At 42.4% G+C, this 20,933-nt stretch overlaps 2 protein-coding genes across 2 annotated transcripts; both read right to left on the reverse strand.

The window, feature by feature from the left end:
* Positions 1–10,455: 10,455 nt before the first annotated feature.
* LOC138899700 (uncharacterized) lies at positions 10,456–10,860 on the reverse strand. Its single transcript, XM_070186384.1, has one exon. The coding sequence runs from the start codon at positions 10,858–10,860 to the stop codon at positions 10,456–10,458; it is 405 nt and encodes a 134-aa protein (XP_070042485.1).
* A 2,258-nt stretch (positions 10,861–13,118) lies between these two features.
* LOC138899701 (uncharacterized) lies at positions 13,119–13,942 on the reverse strand. The gene is made up of 2 exons (XM_070186385.1): positions 13,559–13,942; positions 13,119–13,166 (listed from the first exon to the last, which is right to left on the reverse strand). The coding sequence occupies exons 1-2, from the start codon at positions 13,940–13,942 to the stop codon at positions 13,119–13,121; spliced, it is 432 nt and encodes a 143-aa protein (XP_070042486.1).
* Positions 13,943–20,933: the final 6,991 nt, after the last annotated feature.

Consider the following 20,933-nt stretch of genomic DNA (forward strand, 5'->3'; position numbering starts at 1 on the left):
TTGGGGAGAAAGTATTGCTCCGTGTGTCACCCACGAAGGGTGTAATGAGGTTCAGAAAGAAGGGCAAGTTGAGCCCTAGGTATATTGGGCCCTTTGAGATTCTGGAGAGAGTGGGAGAGGTGGCTTACAGGCTTGCGTTGCCACCAGGGTTATCATCAGTTCATCCGATGTTCCATCTGTCCATGCTTCGGATGTATCACGATGATCCGTCCCATGTGTTAGATTTCACCTCTGTCCAGTTGGACAATTATTTGACTTATGAGGAGGAGCCGGTGGCTGTTCTAGCCCGACAGGTTCTTCAGTTGACATCGAAGAGTTATCTTTCAGTCCGAGTGCAGTGGAGAGGTCAGCCCATCGAGGAAGCTACTTCGGAGTCCGAGTCGGACATACGGAGTAGATATCCCCACCTTTTCACCAATTCAGGTACTTTTCTATGCCCGTTCGAGGACAAACGGTTTCTTTAGAGGTGAAGAATGTGATGACCTGATAGGTCATCTTATGTTTTAAAACCTAATTCTGTGATCCGAAGCTTTAAACATTTTATTTTTTACCATCCTCGATTTGCATTAGAAGTCCGGGCATGTTTTCAGAAAACCTTTATGTTAAAAACTGTGAAAAATATGAAATTTTGCTTTGAAAATCATTTGAGTTGACTTTGGTCAACGCCTTGAGCAAACAGACCCGGATTCATGATTTAACGATCCTGGTGGGTCCGTATCATGATTTGAGACTTGGGTGTATGCCCGGAATTGAATTCGGAAGTCCCTAGCTCGAGATATCGGACTTTGTTGAAATTTGAAAGCTAAAGGCTTAATGAATTTGAAATGTTTGACCCATAGTTGACTTCTTTGATAACGGGTCCGTATTTTGGTCCTGGAACCCGGTATAGGTCCAATACCATATTTATGACTTGTCTGTAAAATTTGGTAAGAAACGCAGTTGGTTTGATGTGATTCGGATGTCCGGTTGTGACAATAGAAGTTTTAAAGTTTTCTTTGATTTGGTATCTGATTTAATCGCGCGAGCGAGTTCGTATGATGTTTTAGGACTTGTGTCCATGTTTACTTTGGAGCCTCGAGGGCTCGGGTGAGTTACGTATAGGCTATAGAGTGGTTTGAACTTAGAAAATCATAGCTAGTGTATCAGATCTGCAGACTTCGCATTTGCGAGGTCTGGCTCGCAAATGCGAGCCTCGCATTTGCGAAGAGACCATCGCATTTGCGAGCAGTGGGCTGGGGGTGGACCTTCACATTTGCGAAGTTTTGGGTCGCATTTGCGATCTTCACAGTCTGCATTTGCGAACATCCTGTTTGTATTTGCGAAGGCAGCACAGATGGAGGAGCTTCGCATTTGCGGGGTTCGCAATTGCGAACCCCTGGTCTCATTTGCGACATCTGCAGCTGTGTAAAACTTAAGTTAGATGAGATTTTTGGTTCATTCTTCAAATATTGAAACTCAAGAACCCTAGAGGCGATTTTCCAAAGTACTTTTCTTCTCCAAAATGTTGGCAAGTGATTCTAAACTAGTTTCTTTCAATCTTTCACTACTTTTCCTAAAGTTTCAACCTAAAATCTAAGGTTTCCATGGTGTAATTGGGGGGGTTTTTGGGTAGAAATTAGGGATTTAGACCTCAAATTGAGGTCCGATTCCAAAACAAATTACATAACCTGGCTCGGGGTGAATGGGTAATCGGGTTTTGGTCCAAACATTGGGATTGGACCTAATGGGCCCGTTGACTTTTTTTGACTTTTTCCAATAATGACCTAAATTGAATCTTTTGCAATCGTGGTTGATTCCTAAGGCTTATTTTGAATCGTTTGGTTGGTAATTTGCTAGATATTATTAGTTCGGAGGCTGGTTTGAAAGGCAAAGTTATGGTTGAGCTTTGCGTGGTCTTTGGAGCGAGTTAAGTGTGGTGTCTAACCTTGACTTGAGGGAATTAGGAACCCTCGAACTATGTGCTATGTGATTCCCATGTGAGCGGCGTATATGCGAGGTGACGAGTGCTTATACGCCGCCGAATTATCTGTTTTCCCTGATTTACCATTTTCCTTAATTATTTCTTTTCCTGTCTTAATTGTTATATGCTCTAAATGCCTTCTATGCTTAATTTCTACTTGTTATTCAAAATCTTCTCATGTTCACGACGTTAGTTCTTCCATAGTTTCATGATTTCCTGCTATTTGCTTAAATTGACTTACTTGCACCTTCTAATTGTCAATTACTGGATAGGTCTCGTTGTGTAGTACTACTCATGTAGAATTTCTATATTGTACTAGGTTTCCATTTGGTTCAGTTTGGTATTTGTTGATCGTAAAGGTTATAGTGGTCTGAATTGTTGATTTGACTGTGCATTGAGTACATGGTACTAATCTGGTGGGATCGAGCTGCACGTCGCAGCAGGTGTAATGAGGGTGGATTGATGTGATGCAATAAGGGTAAATTTGTACTATACGGTGGGATCGGGTTGCACGCCGCAGCAGGTGGAATAAGGGTGGATTGAAATGGTGAAATAAGGGTGAATTATGATACTGATATTGACATATGGTGGGATCCGGTTGCGCGCCGCAACATATATATATTATTTACTGTTGTTGATATAGTTACGGTGAAATAAGGGAGGATTTTGTGTTGTCTGGTGCGATCGGGTTGCGTGTCGCAACAACCTATATGTTTCCATTTCTTGAGTTGTGTTGGTTTTTCTGGCATTTATATCTGAATTATTAAAGATTGGTAATTCTAGACGACACTGGTTTATTCTTGAGGGTGTTGTTATTATTTCAGTTGGTTGTTTAATTCTGTTAAGTATTCCCATTTTACTGTTATTATTATATACTGTGTTCAAGTGGTAGTGTAGGTGACCCACCTTAGCCTCGTCACTACTTCGTCGAGGTTAGACTCGGTACTTACGAGTACATGAGGTCCGTTGTACTGCTACTACACTTTTCACACTGTGCAAATTTTGGAGTCGGTCCTGTGGCGGCTAATAGAGAGCTCTTATTGGACAGCCTACGGAGACTTGAGGTACAGCTTTTTAGCGCCTGCAGCTCCTGAAGTCCCCATCTTTATTTTTATTAGCTGTGTATTTTCATTCAGACAGCTTTGTATTTATTTCAGACCCTTGTATGTATTACTCTAGAAGCCCGTGCACTTGTGACACCGGGTTCAGGGATTTGTAACAGATGTTTTTTTTATGGTTTTAGCTTCCGCATTTATATTTGGATTATTGCAGTTACATCAGTTCTTCTTCATTAATTAAATTTAAATTGCTAAAAAGGATAAATTGTTCTAACGTTGGCTTGCCTAGCAAGTGAAATGTTAGGCGCCATCACGGTCCCGATGGTGGGAAGTTCGGGTCGTGACTTCAAGGAAGTTCGCACTTTCATGTAGGTCACTGTGGATCCCAAACTCCTCCTTCTATACTCTCCGTTAGCTCATCTCACTTAAGATTGAAGCACTCAATTCAATGATTTGTGAAAAGTTCGTTCATCACTCTCAAAAGAATGTCACAAGTATGGCTCTAAGTACCATATGTGTAACGACCAGGCCGGTCGTTTTGAGAGTTAGAGCCCCGAACCCCTATTAACTGCTTTACCCACATCTATTTCTGCTATTGTGACTCACCGGGATGATTGGTTTTGAGTTTCGGAGTGTTTTGGGACACTTAGTCCCTAAATGAGAGCTTAAGCCTTAAGATTTAGATCGTAGTCAGAACTGTGTGAAGACGACTCCGGAATGGAATTTCGTTGGTTCCGTTAGCTCCGTTAGGCGATTTTGAGTTTAGGAGCGTGTCCGGATTGTGTTTTGGAGGTCCGTAGCTCATTTAAACTTGAAATGGTGAAAGTCGAATTTTTGGAGTTTTGGGCCGGTAGTGGAATATTGATATCAGGGTCGTTTTCTGATTACGGAAATTGGAGTAGGTCCGTAATGTTGATTATGACTTGTGCGCAAAATTTGAGGTCAATCGGACGTGATTTGTTAGGTTTCGGCATCGGTTGTAGAATTTTGAGGTTTTAAGTTCTTTAAGTTTTGAATTGGAGGGTGATTCGTGATTTTAGCATTGTTTGATGTGATTTGAGAGCTCGACTAAGTTCGTATGGTGTTTTAGGATTGGTTGGTATGTTTGGTCGAGGTCCCGGGAGCTTCGGGTGTGTTTCGGATGCTCAATGGGTGAAAGTTTAAACATAGAGGAATTTTTGAGTTGCTGGTTCTGGTGTTTTCGCACCTGCGGTGGGGAGTCCACAGGTACGGCCCCGCAGAAGTGAGGCTGGTATCGCAGGTGCACTTTTAGGTCGGGGAGTTAGTGGTCGCAGATGCGACGAGTGAGCTGTAGGAGCGGAGCCGCATCTGCGGAAGGGCAGTCGTTGATGCGGAGGTGAAAAGGACCCAAGGTTCTGCAGAAGCGGACGATTGAGCGCAGAAGCACATCCACAGGTGCAGACTCAAGCGCACAGGTGCGGACCCAGCCCGAGTAAGTGACCTTCGCACCTGCGATGACATTTCTGCAGATGCGGCCCCATGAGCGCAGGTGCGGAAATCACTGGGTTAAAGAGGCAGCTTCGAGGGTTCATCCCTCATTTTTCACCAATTCGATTTAGAGCTTGGCGGGAGACGATTTCTCGAGGGATTTTGAAGGAGAACTATTGGGTAATTAATTCTAACTCTATTTTGATCATAATACATTAATCTATTGTTGTTTTCCTCGTCTAATTAAGGAAATTGAGGGTAGAAGTTTGGAAATGGGGGAAAAGGTTCCCCAATTGAAAATCTGATATTTGAATGGGAATTTGACGTCGGATTTAGATGATTTTTGTTCGAGTGAACTCATGAGTGAATGAGTGTTTATAATTTGTAATTTTTACCCGATTCCGAGACGTGGGCCCGAGGAGACCTTTTGGGCATTTTTCCTAATTTCACGCTTTAGCTTCGAATTAATTAGCTAAATTAGTTACTTGTAGTTATATTTACATTATGCAATTAATTTGAATAGATTCGGGCCATTTGGAGTCGGATACCCGTGGCAAGAACGTGATATCGAGTTGATTTGAGCGGTTCGAGGTAAGTGGCTTGCCTAACCTTGTGTTGGAGACTTTTTCCTTAAGATGTTCGATATTAATTGATGTGTGGACGCCGTGTACGTGAGGTGACGAGTACGTACATGGGATATTATTGCAAAAATCCCGTTTTTCCTTTCTAAATCATAAACTATTTTTTCCCCATATTAAATTGCACTAATATGTTTAATTGTTAAACTTAGACTAGAAAAGCATGCTTACGTGTTTTAAGTGCCTATTTGACATTTTGTGCGCCATGCTTAGTTAAGTCCCTACTTTCCTTATATGTGTTCAGTATAATCTGTATAACTCGATGACATACCTGCCATTTCATCTTGCATTGCATATTTAAATTGGGACTACGGACGTATTCCGGGAGATCCCCATGTACTGCATATTTACTTTGGGACTACAGACGTAATCCAGGAGATCCCCCTGTACTGCATATTTACTTTGGGACTACGGATGTATTCCGGGAGATCCCCCAGCACTGCATATTTACTTTGGGACTACGAACGTATTCCGGGAGATCACCCAGCACTACATATTTACTTTGGGATTTTGGACGTATTCCGGGAGATCACCCAGCACTGCATATTTACTTTGGGACTACGGACGTATTTCGGGAGATCACTTTGGGACTACGGATGTATTCCAGAAGATCCCCCAGCACTGCATATTTACTTTGGGACTACGGGACGGTATCCCGGGAGATTCCCCACTGTGTTTACCTTGTTCCAAAGAGAGGGTTCCCTTAACTGTTAAATTTTCGAGAATTTACTTAACTGTGTTACGTTAAGTATTTCCTATATCTTTTACTGTTTAATTTATTATATTTACTCCGGTAAGGCCTTGACCTGACCTCGTCACTACTCGACCGAGGTTAGGTTTGGCACTTACTGGGTACCATTGTGGTGTACTCATGCCCCTTTCCTGCACATGTTTTCGTGTGCAGATCCAGGTACGAGCTATCAGCCTCTGGGTTAGTGCGTGCTGCTGATTCTAGGAGACTTCAAGGTACTTCTGCTTGCGTCCGCAGATCCTCGGAGTTCCCTTCTACTCCATCGCCTAGAGACTTTCTTTATTATCTTTAGACTTTTGTATAGAGCTACATAGATTATAGCAGCATGTGACTTTATGATATTCCGGGTCTTGGGAAATATTTTGTATATGTCGAGTGGTACTACTCTTGACTATAGCAGACTTTTGTATATATAGATTATAACAGACTTTTGTATAGAGCTACTCTTGATATATATTTTTCGTAATATTAGGCTTACCTAGTCGTAAAGACTAGGTGCCATCACGACACCTCACGGAGGGTTAATTTGGGTCGTGACAATATGCTTTCCTCTCATGTAAATCACCACTAATGTAAGCTCACTCGGCTTGAAATCACGTAGGTCTTTTTCGGCATGTAATGAAGGCTTATGGACTAAGGTAGGAAATGTTAGAATAGAACGGGTTCATCTTTCCTTAAGCACTCCATTTTCCCTTTTTGGCTCATACTTTGCCGACTCTTTGAGTCATTTTCTTTTTCCTTAGGGAACTAGAGAGACTTGACATCACTCTTTCTTGGTCATGATATTCATTTTCTCCTTCTTTGTTTTCTCTATGCTTTGCACTTTTACTTTTCTTTGAATCCCTTCAACTCTTCAATTTATTCACTTTCTTTTCTGTTTTTCTTTTGTTCTTTCTTTTTCTTCATTTCTTTTCTCTTTTTGTACCTTTATACCACTTTCAAACTCCTCGTTTCTCCCTCAAACCTATGTTTTCGCCAATTTGCTTCTCATGAGTGTTAAGGAAAGCTCGGGTGCCAAGAGAGGGTCACTACAAAATGGGTAAACGCTTGTAACATGGTTATCAAATGAGAAAGGCTTTAGGCTCAAAAGGGTTGACTAGGGATAACACCATTGGTGGGCCATGGAAAATTTCAAAACGGGTCAAGGAGAGCCTACAATTACTTCTCAAGCCCAGCAAAACTTAGAGTTTCGCCTAGAAACACATTCAGGGCAAGTTCTAGACCATTTGCACGTGTACTTGGCTTTGTAACAAAACAGCTCACCTCTCACACAACTGGATTGTTAAAGAGGATAGAGGCGAGGGCCCACAACAACTGTATTCAAGATTGAAAATCACTAATGGTTCAACTAAACCACTCGATGATTGCCTAAGTCAACACAAGAGTCACAAGGTCACTAACTAGAGCCATTTCTTTCCAAGAACTTGTTTTTAACCATAAGCATGTAGTTAAGTGTTTTGGTACCAAGTGAAGCATGCTTGACCCTTTTATTCATTATTACTACTGTTTTTACCTAATCATCAAAAACGAACTCAATCCCTTAACAAGGTTGTCACGCCATTCATCGTTGGGAAGAGCCACCCGGTTCATACAAAAACCACCTTCGGAAAGAACCGTGGCATTAAGAAAACCAAAGGCTTATTGATCACTTAAACATAAAAAGAAGCTACCAAATCAACAAGAAGCTATTAAAGTAAATAAGAAGTTAAACTACTAAGAAAAAAATAAAAAAGCTATGAAGTAACTACTGAAAGCAAAAATGAAAATACAAGCCGAGAATGGGAAAGATAATATATACATCAATATAGAGGGAGGAATATATACATAATGAAAAAGAAAATAAAGATAAAAAGAGAGTATTATAGTTATTACAGGCCAATGTCATATCAAATCAAAATAGACCACCCCCCTCAATAAGAATAATCATTGTCCTCAATGCTTAATAAAAATCAAAATAAGAAAGGGAAGAGAGTAAAGAGAACTCCCTATGTGGTCTCAGTGTGCATGGAAGCATCACCACCCTCAAGCTCCTCCAACTGGATCTCATCATCCTCTACTCGAGAAGTAACGGGGTTGGTGAACATCTGAAGCACCTCCTCAGCAGTATGGGCAATAAGGTCTGGCTCGTCAGACTAGCCAGCTGGTGCCACTGGTGGTGATGGTGCTGCTGGGTCTGCTAGTACTAATGGATCTGTCTCCATCAGTAAGTCAAATGGAAGATCACCACCTGCTGCTATCTTGGTCACCTCTTTTCTCAACTTGTCCACTCATATTCTTCAGGCCTGTGATTTCCTCATCTTCTTCACCTGTTTACCCAACTCCTCAATAGCTCCCCCATGTGCCACAAATGTATCCATGATGGTCTTCTGATTGTCCAAGATTTACTTCAATGTTTCCTCCACTGACGGAGGAACCTGTGGTGATGCTGGGGTAGAAGACTGAGATGCAACAGTACTGGATATGTCAGATAGCTTTGCAGTAGCTCTCTGCATCCAATTTTTGAGACTCGCCAATCTATGGGAGACTTGCAGCGCAGTTAGTGCATATGTGAAGGAGGAAGGTTTTGATACTAATGCTGATGGTCTAGAAGATAAAGGTGGTGGCATGTCAGTTGTCTCGGTGGACGGACCGGTTGCTGTGGAAGGCGTGGAAGTTGTAGAAGGCATAGCAACTGAATCTGCAACCACCACCGATGGCTCATCAGACTGGCATACGATAGCAATTGACTTACACTTAAGCTTCGAGTTCCTCGGGTCCTTCAAAGAATACCAGGAGAAGGGCTTCTTAGCCCGAACCTTCGTATCAAAGATCCTTGGCTCCACCCCTGCATCTGTGAGATACTCCGTGAGGGTGTTGGGATATGGGTAGGAGCTCTCACCCTGTTTGACAACTACTAACATGTTGGCCGACATGATGGCACCCACATTGATTGGGTACCCAGCCATGATAGATGCCACCAAGACTGGCAGAGCGATTGGAAGATTGTTCTCATTTTGGCTCGGGTCTATGCGGCTGCACACAAATGTTTGCCACCCTTTTGCTTCAAAGTTGAGGGTAGCTCATGGGGCTGCCAAGATCTCTGCTAACCAAGGGCGAGTTGCATCATCCATTGAAAACGTTTTCAAGTACTGAACTAGCTCCACCTCCTCAAACCCCAAGTAGGTGTTCAGAGTGATTTGATCAAATCGAACCTTCAAGTTTCTCACCTTGGTCACTTTAGTACCCTTCTTGATATGTGCCACATTGGCATAGAACTCATATACTAAATGCTCCTTGGCATCCATCACACTCTGAGTGAACCATGTCCACCTCTTTCGCTCCCTGAACTATTTAGCCATATTTGGATTGAATATATCCAAATCCTTCAATAGAAATTGTCGCTCAAGTGTGAGCGATCTCTGGGGGCACCACTCTCTGAATTTAGTAAATGTTGTCAAGCTCTCAAATCTGTCTTCCCATACTTCCTTCATTTTTGACCTCTCTAGGCCGGCCATTCTCGTATCACCCCATCTACCATTGTCTGGAATGTCATCATCATCATCCATTGTGACTGGTGCAGCGGGAGTGTGTGTAAATGAGGGTTCTAAACCTTGGCTGCCTTCATCCGAACCCTCAGAAGTGCTTGCTGAGGTGGAGGATTCATTTCAGAGTTGGTATCTCCCAAGGAACTGTGGTGGTTGGGATTGGGCCTCAAGTTGTTCCTCCACTGAGTGGCCCTCAAAAGCTTCCCTAGACGGGATATAAGAACTTGATTCTAAGGGCTCTGTGGCCCTACCTCTTCCAGTGGTTGGCTTCTTTGATATTGCTTTCTTCTGCATTGCAAGAGGTTGAGTACCCCTGTATCGGCCTCGGGAGGGTTCACCTCTCCCTTTAGAAGTATCACCACGACCTCTTCATCGAACCATTGTCAGTGATGAAGGATGTAGGGGAGAATCTAGGACGATGAAATGAATGTGATGTTTGAAACAATTTTTGTGCACTGTGCTTCCTTAGGTGCCAAGAGTTCAAAGTGCGTAAAGTTTGGGACAGTGAGAGGAGGGCCTATTTATAGGTTGACCAACTTAGGTCAAAATGTGCAGCTGAGTGCGGCCGCACAATTTTGTGTGCAGTCCGCACTCTGTACCTGGTCCCTCTAAAGATCTGCGGTCCGTACAAAATTGGGTGCAGCCGCAGATATTTGTGCGGGCCTCACTATTCCAAGTGTGGTCGCAAATTGGCCATTTCTCTGCAATTGCAAACTTCAAAGAGCATTTTTGGGTCTCTAGTTGTGCGGCCGCACAATTTGTGTGGCCGCAGACTCCTTTCTGTTGTGGCATGCAAGATTGTGCGCTCCGCACTTTTTCAACACTTAGCCATTTTTTCGATCACAGTTCCTGCAAAGCACACTCATTCCTGCAATTCACTTCAAAACCAGTTAGCACATAACAAAACCTATCTAAAAAGAAGAATAAAAAGAAACATGGGTTGCCTCCCAAGAAGCGCCTGATTTAACGTCGCGACACTATGTAGATTACCATCAATCACTTGAAATGAATTAATGCCACGACGTGGCCATCATCAACTTTTCCAAGATAATGCTTCACCCAGTGACCATTGACTCTAAACACCATCAATTTTATTCTTCAAGTCTAATACACCAAAGGGTGTCACCTTCACACCCTCAAATGGACCACTCCACTTAGACTTCAACTTTCCCAGAAACATCTGTAACCGAGAATTGAACAATAACACAAGATCACCTTCTTTGAACTCCTTGTTCCGTATGTACTTATCATGGAGGTACTTCATATTCTCCTTGTATAAGGAAGAACTTGTATATGCATGGTACCAGAATTCATCAAGCTCATTTAATTGTTCCACCCTCACGTTAGCGGCGACATCCCACTCAAGATTAAGCTTCTTCGATGCCCACATAGCCTTGTTCTCAAGTTCCACCGGAAGGTGACAAGCTTTCTCGAACACCAACCGGTATGGAGACATCCCAATCGGTGTTTTGTAAGCCATCCTATAAGCCCATAGAGCATTATCAAGTCTCTTCGACCAATCCGTCTAGTTGGCATTCACGGGCTTTGACAAAATACTCTTGATCTCCCGGTTGGAGACTTCCACTTGTCCGCTTTCTTGAGGATGATAGGGGGTCGAGACTTTGTGAGTGACACCATACTTGGTGAGTAAGGTATCAAAAGCTTTGTTGCAAAAGTGCGATCCTCCATCACTTATAATGGCCCTTGGAGTGCCAAATCTTGTAAAGATATTCTTTTTCAAAAATGCCACCACACTTCGAGCTTCATTATTGGGTAGAGCAACGGCCTCAACCCACTTTGACACATAGTCCACAACTACCAAAATGTATGTGTTCCCAAAATAGCTTACGAACGGTCCCATGAAATCAATGCCCCACACATCAAAAATTCAATTTCCAAGATGGTGGTGAGTGGCATCTCCTTTTTCTTAGAAATCCACCGGCTCTTTGACATTCATCACAACGCTTGACTAGATCACTAGTGTCCTTGTAGAGGGTAGGCTAATAGAATCCACAACTCAACATTTTTGCCGTCGTTCTCGCTCCACCATGGTGACCACCATATGGTAAAGAGTGGCAAGCCTCAAGAATTTCCACTTATTCTTCCTCCGGCACACATCGTCGAATCACACCATCGGTACAAATCCGGAAGAGATACGGTTCATCCCAATAATAGTCAAGGCAATCCCGTTTGAGCTTCTTCATTTGTTTTGAAAAGAACCCATTCGGTACAATACCACTCACAAGATAATTTGTTAAGTCGGCAAACCATGGCATCTCGGTCAATGAAATGGCTAGAAGTTGTTTGTCGGGGAAGGAGTCATTAATCTCAAGGCTATCATGTGGACTCCCCTCCTCCTCCAAGCGAGACAAGTGGTCCGCCATTTGGTTTTCACTACCTTTGCGGTCTTGGGTTTCGAGATCGAACTCTTGTAATAAAAGCGCCCACCGCATTAACCTCGCATTTGAATCCTTTTTGCTCATTAAGTACAGAAGCGCCGCATGATTGGTGTGGACAATCACCTTTGTACCCATCAAGTACGGGCGAAACTTCTCCATAGCAAAGATAATATCAAGGAGCTCTTTTTCGGTCACCGTGTAATTGACTTGGGCATAGTTCATGGTCTTACTATCATAGTAAACCAGATGGAAGATTTTGTTGATACGTTGCCCCAAAACTGCTCCGACCGCCATATCACCTGCGTCACACATGAGCTCAAAAGGTAAACTCCAATCCGGTATGGTGATAATAGGAGTAGTAGTCAATTTGTACTTGAGCAATTCGAATGCCTTCATGCAATCCTCGTTGAAATGGAATTTGGCATCCTTCTCCAAAAGCTTACACAAGGGATTCACCACTTTGGAAATATCCTTGATGAAACGGCGATAGAACCTCGCATGACCCAAGAATCTCCTCACTCCCTTCACGGATGTAGGGGTGGGAGTTTAGAAATCACCTATATTTTGGCCTTGTCGACCCCAATACCATTCTTTGAAATTTTGTGGCCAAGGACAATACCTTCCTCGACCATGAAGTGACACTTCTCCCAATTGAGCACCAAGTTTGTCTCCTCATATCTTGCCAAGACCTTATCTAAGTTTTTCAAGCAATCATCAAAGGAATTCCCAAGCACAGAAAAATCATCCATGAAGACCTCAAGAAATTCCTCCACCATGTCAAAGAAGTGACCCATCATACACCGTTGAAAAGTCGTTGGTGCATTACATAAACCAAATGGCATCTGCGAGAATACGAAAGTACCATAGGGACATGTGAAAGTAGTCTTCTTTTGGTCCTTTGGAGTAATAAGAATTTGATTGTAGTTGGAATATACATCAAGGAAACAATAGAAAGAAAGGCCGGCCAACCTATCAAGCATTTGATCAAGGAATGGACGTGCGAAATGATCTTTCTGTGTGACTTTGTTGAGCTTGTGATAGTCCATACACACTCTCCACCCAGTCATCGTTCTTGTAGGAATCAACTCGTTCTTGTCATTCGTGACCACAGTCACGCCCCTTTCTTTGGGACACATTGCACCGGAGAGGTCCACGAGCTATCGAAAATGGGGTAAACAACCCCTGCATCCAACCACTTTATGATCTCCTTCTTCACCACCTCTTGTATTTATTCATTTAGTCTTCTTTGATGTTCAACGGAGGGTTTGGCATCCTCCTCCAAAATAATCTTGTGCATGCAAAAGGTGGGGCTTATACCCCGAATATCCGCCAATGTCCATCAGATAGCTTTCTTCCTCTTTTGTAGCACCGCCAAAGTAGAGTCTACCTGTACATTAGTCAAACAACAAGAAAGAATAACGGTAAAGTAGAACACGGGCCAAGAAATTCATACCTGAGATATGGAGGCAATGACTTTAATTCCAAAGTGGGAGGCTCCTTGATTGAGGGCTTTGTTAGAGGAGTCTTTTGATTTTCAAGATCTAAGGACAATTTGCGGGGTTCATAAGTGTACGATCCCATTCCTTGCAATGCATTCACACATTCCACATAGCCATCCTTCTCATCATCATCATGATTAAGCAATACGGCCTCCAAAGTATCATCAACATTCATCATGGCACTAGCATCATCAATAATCACCTCGGTCACTAAGTCCACAAACGAACAAACTTCATTGCTATTCGGTTGCCTCATAGATTTGCACACATGAAAAATCACCTTTTCATCACCCACCCCGAAAGTGAGCTCGCCGGCTTTCACATCAACAAGTGCCTTCCTCGTAGCAAGGAAAGGTCTACCTAAAATAATAGGCACCTCATAGTCCACTTCACAATCAAGAATCACAAAGTCCGCCGGGAGGATGAACTTATCAACTCGAACCAACACATCATCAATAATACCCAATGGTCTCTTCATAGTATGATCCGCCATTTGTAGCCTCATAGAAGTGGGTCTTGGTTGACCAATCCCCAATGTTTTGAAAACCGAGTAGGGCATCAAGTTGATACTCACCCCTAGATCACAAAGAGCTTTGGTAAAGTCGGTGCTTCCAACGGTGCAAGGGATTGTGAAAGCGCCGGGATCTTCCAATTTAGGAGCCATTGAGTGCACAATTGTGCTCACTTGATGTGTCATCTTTATAGTCTCACAATTCATCGACCTCTTCTTTGTCACCAAATCCTTCATGAACTTTACATATCCGGGCATTTGCTCCAAAGCCTCAACCAATGGCACATTAATAAATAAGCTCTCCATCATGTCAATGAACTTTTTAAATTGGTTCTCACCATTTTGCTTGGCAATCCTTTGAGGATATGGAGGCGGAGTCCTTGGCATTGGTTCCTTAGCCTTTGGCACTACCGGTTCCATTGTGTTCCCAAGACGGGTTCACTTCTTCTTAAGTCTCCTCCACATTTTCCTCAATATCAATTCTCACTTCGTCATTTCCTTGCACCACATTGTTTGGAATCTCATCTTCTTGAATCACTTGTTCATCATCCCCAATTCTTCTTTGACTTGAGGTGGTTGCATACCTACCTTTTCCACTCCCTGTAGTCACGGCCATAGCATGTCTCATGTTTTTCCCACCCTTCGAGTTCACCACCGTGTCACTTGGTAGTGCCTTCTTAGGACAAGCGTTCAAAGCTTGTGAGATTTTGCCCCAATTGAACATCTAAATTGCGAATTGAAGTGTTGTGAGAGGCTAGTTGAGCATCGGAGTAGGCATTCTTCTTCATCATTTGTTTGAACATGTTCTCAATTCGCCCAATCTCATTGCTGGAAGTGGTAGGACCATGTGAAGGATAAGGAGGCGAGTTACTTGGTTGTTGATACATCGGGGGCCTATGAATGCCCGACACCCGATTACCTTGATTATTGTTCCAACCCCCTTGGTTGTTGATTGTTTTGATTGTTTACCTTGGTTGTTAAAGTTCCAATTCCCTTGATTACCTTGATATCGCCATTGTTGTTGATTCAGGACTTGAGAGTTGTTTCTTTGCCCTTGGAAGTTGTACACATATTGCACTTCCTCCTCTTTTTCATTGTATGATTCATCTTAGTCAAACCCACTATCTTCTTGCACATATTGTTCCGCACAGTTTGGCACTTGTTGACCCTTTTGCCTTCGCTTGTTCACCATCATATTTACACTTTCCATTGCATGTACTTGCTTAGGACCTTGAACTTGTTGAGTTGAGCTTTGGATAATTGATTTATTATGGTGGTCAACTCGGCAATTGCTTGCCCATGATCAAGCAATTCTTTATGTAGGTGAATCATATTTGGATCACCTTGGGGAACATTTGCTCTACTTTGCCATGTTGATAAAGTATCCACCATTTCATCTAAGATCTCACAAGCTTCGGCATATGGTGTTGTCGTGAAATTTCCACCGCCAAGTTGGTTGACCACACATTGATTGGTAGTATTGATCCCCCTATAGGAAGTTTGTTGAATCATAGCCTTCGTCATATCATTGTTTGGGCACTCTTTCACCATAGTACGGTACCTCTCCCATATCTCGTGCAAAGGCTCATTGGGTTCTTGCTTGAATGCTAGAATCTCATCTCTAAGAGTAGCCATATGCCCAGGAGAAAAGAACTTGGAAATAAATTTCTCCGCCAATTCATCCCATGTACCGATAGAATAATTTGGCAATCTTTCTAACCAATCCAAGTCTTTCCCCCGTAGAGAGAAGGGAAATAGCCTCAACCTTAGAGCATCCTCGGAGATGTTGGTTTGTTTACTCCCCCAGCAAGCGTCCACAAACACCTTCAAGTGTTTGTATGCATTTTGATTCGGAGCCCCGGTGAAGAATCCTCGTTGCTCTAGAAATGTGAGCATAATATTAGTGATTTGGAAATTGCCCGCCCGAATACGGGGCGGGACTATGGCACTTGCATATCCTTCATTTGGAGCTGCTCTTGTTGGAGGTGGGGGAGGGATGGGAACATTGTCATGAGGCGGTCGGCTTTGTCTATTTGCTTGAGGTTCAAGAGGAACCTCGTCAACTTGGTCATCATCCACATCCTCCCCCAATGGCAAGTTTTCGAGAGGATCATTGTTGTTAAGAGCCATTTTTGTACCTACAATTGTTTCACAAAAAGAAAATTAGTAACCCGGAAGGAAAGGAAGACAAGTCACACACAAAACCAAATATATAGCTAAATTCATTTTTTAGCTCCCAAGCAACGGCGCCAAAAATTGATCTCGCCTAAATCACACCTCAGCTTGGGGTTGTGAAGTAGTAGATTGCAATAATAATTACCCAACTGGGAGTCGGGATCGAATCCACAGGGAACATAGATAGGATTATGTATATATTCGGTCTAAGCGCGTAAAGTGTCTACGATGCACTTCCACAAACTGTGTTTTGATTCTACTTCTAAATTATGCTACGGTTTGCAAATGTAAAGCTAGAGAATAATATTTTGGTATTTTTTTCAAGTATGTAAAAGATATAGGGTTATGACTTCCACCTAGGTATTTTCCTAACGGGATGTGGGCTTTAGAGCGGGTTTCGTTGGTCGGGGTGTATTATAGCAATCAACACACAATTACCCACTTAATACCTCTCGGTAATATAGTGGTTTTGCCCAATTTGGCTCTCTCTTAAGTCCAAATGGGCATTGCACAAAATAATTGATAGATGCTCAAGTCGGATTTAACTATCTCTAGATTCAACCCTTTAATTGGGACTATCAATTTCTTGAGTTCATCCCAATTTCTTGTTAGCCAAGCTTTCCTAGACTAAGTCTATCTTTCTCAAGTAGAGACTAAGTAAAATAGGCTTGAATCAATGTTTGCAACCATTAATTCTACAATTATAGCAAGAACTAGGCTAAATATTACACACCCAACCATAAATAAGCCCTAAATCAAACTCCCATTAGGTACCCACACTAGGGTTGGGTCACAACCCTAGCTAGAAATATAGCTACTCATAGTGGGTGATGAGGAAAATAAAGAAGAAAAGATAATTAAACTCATATTTAATGATAAATAGATGAAAATCCAATGTAAAATTGACAAGCTATGAAATATTTTCCTAAAATAGTAAAGAAAAACGGCTACATACCAACTTTCAGATATACAAAACTTGACCTAATTTCGTCAAAAAAGACTATTTATACACATCTGAAATTTTCGGACAAAAATTACCCTTTCGGAGGTTCTGCGATGGCATAATTCTATGTGCGGTCCGCACTTTAATACAGCTCTTGATAGGAGTAGTTTCTGCGGCCGCACAATTCTGAACTATGGCAGCACTTCTTAGATTTTGCGGACCCCACAATTCTGGGTGCGGCCGCACATTTGATTTCTACGCCCGCACAATTCTGAACTACGGTCACACTTCTTGAGCTTTGCGGACCCCACAATTCTGTGTGCGGCCGCACATTTGATTTTTGCGGTCGCACAATTATAGTGTGGTCCGTAGATCTTGATTGTCTTGAATTTCGAACTCTCTGAACCTTGACTTCTGCTGCCGCACAATTATTGTACGGCCCACACTTTGCATTGAAGCACTGACAAATTTTATTCTTGTTCTGCCGCCGCAGACAGAATTCTGCGGTCTGCACTTTAGCCTTTTTGCTTGATTTTTGTCCTTGTTCAAAATCACTCCTTCTTGAGTTGAATTTTATCACTTTGGCACATTTTCCAATACTCCTGCAAGTAAGCATAATTCATCAGTTTTCAGGAATACCTTTAAGCATTTTTTAACTAAAACGAAAGTCAAAAGGCACAAATAAGTAGTCAAAATCTCCATTTATCAGCCGTTTTACTCAATTTTGATGATGACGAGATGGATGGCTTCATGGAATGTGTTAATTCTTTGCAAGGAATGGGGTCGTACAACTAAGCACCTCAAAAACTTTCCTTGGATCTTGAGAATAGGAAAACTCCTCCTACAAAGCCTTCAATTGAAGAGCCTCCTATCTTGGAGTTAAAGCCATTGCCTCCATATCTTAGGTATAAATTCCTTGGCCCTTATTCTAATTTACCGGTTATTCTTTCCTCTTGTTTGACTAACGTGCAAGTTTACTTGACATTGGCAGTGCTCCATAAGAGGAAGAAAGCTATTGGGTGGACTTTGGCGGATATTCGGGGAATAAGCCCCGCATTTTGCATGCACAAGATTAACTTGGAGGAAGATGACAAACCCTCTATTGAACATCAAAGGAGACTCAATGAAGCCATGCAAGACGTGGTCAAAAAGGATATCATCAAGTGGTTAGATGTCGGGGTTGTCAACCCTATTTCTGAAAGTTCGTGGACTTCTTCGGTGCAATGTGTTCCGAATAAGGGAGCATAACTGTGGTCACCAATGATCAGAACGAGCTGATTCCAACAAGAATGGTGACCGAATGGAGGGTGTGTGTGGACTATCAGAAGCTAAACAAAGTCACAAGGAAAGACTATTTTCCACTCCCTTTTCTTGACCAAATGCTTGATAGGTTGGCCGGTCGTACTTTCTGTTTCTTTCTAGATGGATATTGGGCTACAATCAAATCCTTATTGCCCCGAAAGATCAAGAGAAAACAACTTTCACTTGTCCCTATGGCACTTTCGCTTTCAAGTGGATGTCATTTAGCTTATGCAATGCACCAGCAACTTTTCAACGGTGTATGATGGCGATCTTTACGGATATGGTAGAGGACTACCTTGAAGTTTTCAAGGATGACTTTTTGGTAGTTAGATTTCTTGGAAAATTTGGATAAAGTATTGGCAAGGTGTGAAGAAACGAACTTGGTGTTGAATTGGGAGAAATGCCATTTCATGGTCGAGGAAGGCATTGTCCTTGGCCACAAGATTTCAAAGAATGGCATAGAGGTCGACAAGGCGAAGATAGAGGTGATTTCTAAACCTCCACCTCCAACATCACTGAAAGGCGTGACAAGTTTCTTGGGTCACGCGGGGTTCTACTGGTGCTTCATAAAGGATTTTCCAAAGTGGTGAACCCCTTGTGCAAGCTTTTGGAGAAAGATGATAAATTTCACTTCAATAATGATTGCATGAGATCCTTTGAATTGCTAAAGTTCAAGTTGATAACTACTCCCATTATCACCGCTCCTAATTGGAGTATTCCTTTTGAGCTCATGTGTGATGCTAGTGATGTAACGGTTGGAGCAATATTGGGGCAACGTATCAATAAGAGTTTTCATTCAGTCTACTATGCTAGTAAGACCATGAATGATGCCCAAGTCAATTACACTATTACCGAAAAAGAGCTTTTTGCCATTGCGTTTGCAATTGAGAAGTTTCTCCCGTACTTGATGGGTGCAAAGGTTATTGTTCATACAAAACATGTGGCACTTCGTTATCTTATGAGCAGGAAAGATTCAAAAGCTAGGTTTATGATATGGGTGCTATTGTTGCAAGATTTTGATATTGACATTCAAGATCAGAAAGAGAGTTAAAATCAAGTGGCGGACCACTTGTCTCGTTTGGAGGAGGAGGGGAGGCCGCATGATGACCTTGAAATCAATGACTCCTTCCCCGATGAGCAACTCTTGGCCATTTAAATGAGAGAGGCACCATGGTTCGCCGATCTAGAAAACTTCCTTGTGTGTGGAATCATCCTGGATGAGTTCTCTTCAAATCAAAGGAAGAAGCTCAAATGGGATTGTCAAGATTATTATTGGGACGATCCTTACCTCTTCCGGGTACACGGATGGGGTAATTAGAAGATGTGTACCGGATGAAGAGCAAAATGTTATTCTTGAGGCTTGTTATTCTTCGCCTTATGGTGGTCACCATGGCGGAGCAAGAACGGCGGCTAAAGTGCTAAGTTGTGGTTTCTATTGGCTGACTCTTTACAAAGATGCAAGTGATATGGTGAACATATGTGATGAATGCCAACGTGCTGGTGGAATCTCGAAGAATAATGAAATACCTCTCACTACCATTTTGGAGATCGATATATTTGATTTGTGGGGTATTGACTTCATGGGTCCTTTTGTGAGTTCTTGTGGAAATACCTACATCTTGGTCGCGGTTGATTATGTTTCTAAATGGGTTTAGGCCGTTGCTCTACCCAACAATAAAGCAAAGAGTGTGTCGGCGATCTTAAAGAAGAATATTTTCTCACCATTTGGTACTCCACGGGCTATCATAAGCGATGGGGGTCGCATTTTTGCAACAAGGCTTTTGACAATTTACTTAGCAAGTATGGTGTCACTCATAAAGTTATGACTCCCTATCATCCTAGAGCTAGCGGTCAAGTGGAAGTTTGCAACCGGGAGATAAAGAGTATCTTGTCCAAAACAGTGAATGCTAACCGGAAGGATTGGTCAAAGAAGCTTGATGATACACTATGGGCTTATCAGACTGCTTTCAAAACTCCTATCGAGATGTCTTCATACCGGTTGGTGTTTGGAAAAGCTTGTCATCTTCCGGTGGAACTTGAGCACAAAGCCATGTGGGCTTTAAAGAAGTTGAATCTTGATTGGAATGCAGCCGCTAACTTGCGGGTTTCATATTTGAATGAATTGGATGAGTTCTGGTACCATGTATATGCAAGTTCGTCCTTGTACAAAGAGAGAATGAAGTACATTTATGACAAATATATCTGAAACATGGAGCTCAAGGTGGGCGATCTTCTTTTGTTGTTCAACTCACGATTGAAGATGTTTCCCGGAAAGTTGAAATCCAAATGGAATGGTCCCTTTGAAATTGTGGGTGTAATACCTTTTGGTGCATTGGACTTGAAGAACAAAAATGATAAGGTATTCCGAGTCAATGGTCACTGGGTGAAGCATTATTTGGGACAAGCTGATGATGGTCACGTGGTGGCATTTGAAGTGATGGTAATTTGCGTCGTGCCACGACGTTAAACCAGGCACTTCTTGGGAGGCAACCCATGTTTTCTTTTTATTTTTCTTTTCTTCTTTCATAGATAGATGTTATTTTGTGCTAACTGATTTGAACTGTGTTGCAGGAATGAGTGTGCTTTATAGGAACTGTGCTTAGAAAATTGGCTAAGTGTGTAAAAAGTGTGGCCCGCACAATTAGGAGTGCTACAGCAGAAGGCAACTGCGGCCGCACAATTCTTGTGCGGACCGCACAACTTGGAAAGGGTAAATGCAAAATC

The sequence above is a fragment of the Nicotiana tomentosiformis genome, chromosome 10 (assembly GCF_000390325.3).
Source record: "Nicotiana tomentosiformis chromosome 10, ASM39032v3, whole genome shotgun sequence".
Taxonomy (NCBI): Eukaryota; Viridiplantae; Streptophyta; class Magnoliopsida; order Solanales; family Solanaceae; genus Nicotiana; species Nicotiana tomentosiformis.

What these genes read in the sequence shown, in the direction of transcription:
- LOC138899700 (XM_070186384.1), bottom strand. Translation starts at nt 10,860, where the DNA reads ATGGCTTACAAAACACCGATTGGGATGTCTCCATACCGGTTGGTGTTC.
- LOC138899701 (XM_070186385.1), bottom strand. Translation starts at nt 13,942, where the DNA reads ATGGCTCCTAAATTGGAAGATCCCGGCGCTTTCACAATCCCTTGCACC. An exon ending in TCGGGGTGGGTGATGAAAAG is followed by an intron (nt 13,167 to 13,558) that starts GTGATTTTTCAT and finishes ACTAATGTACAG; the next exon opens with GTAGACTCTACTTTGGCGGT.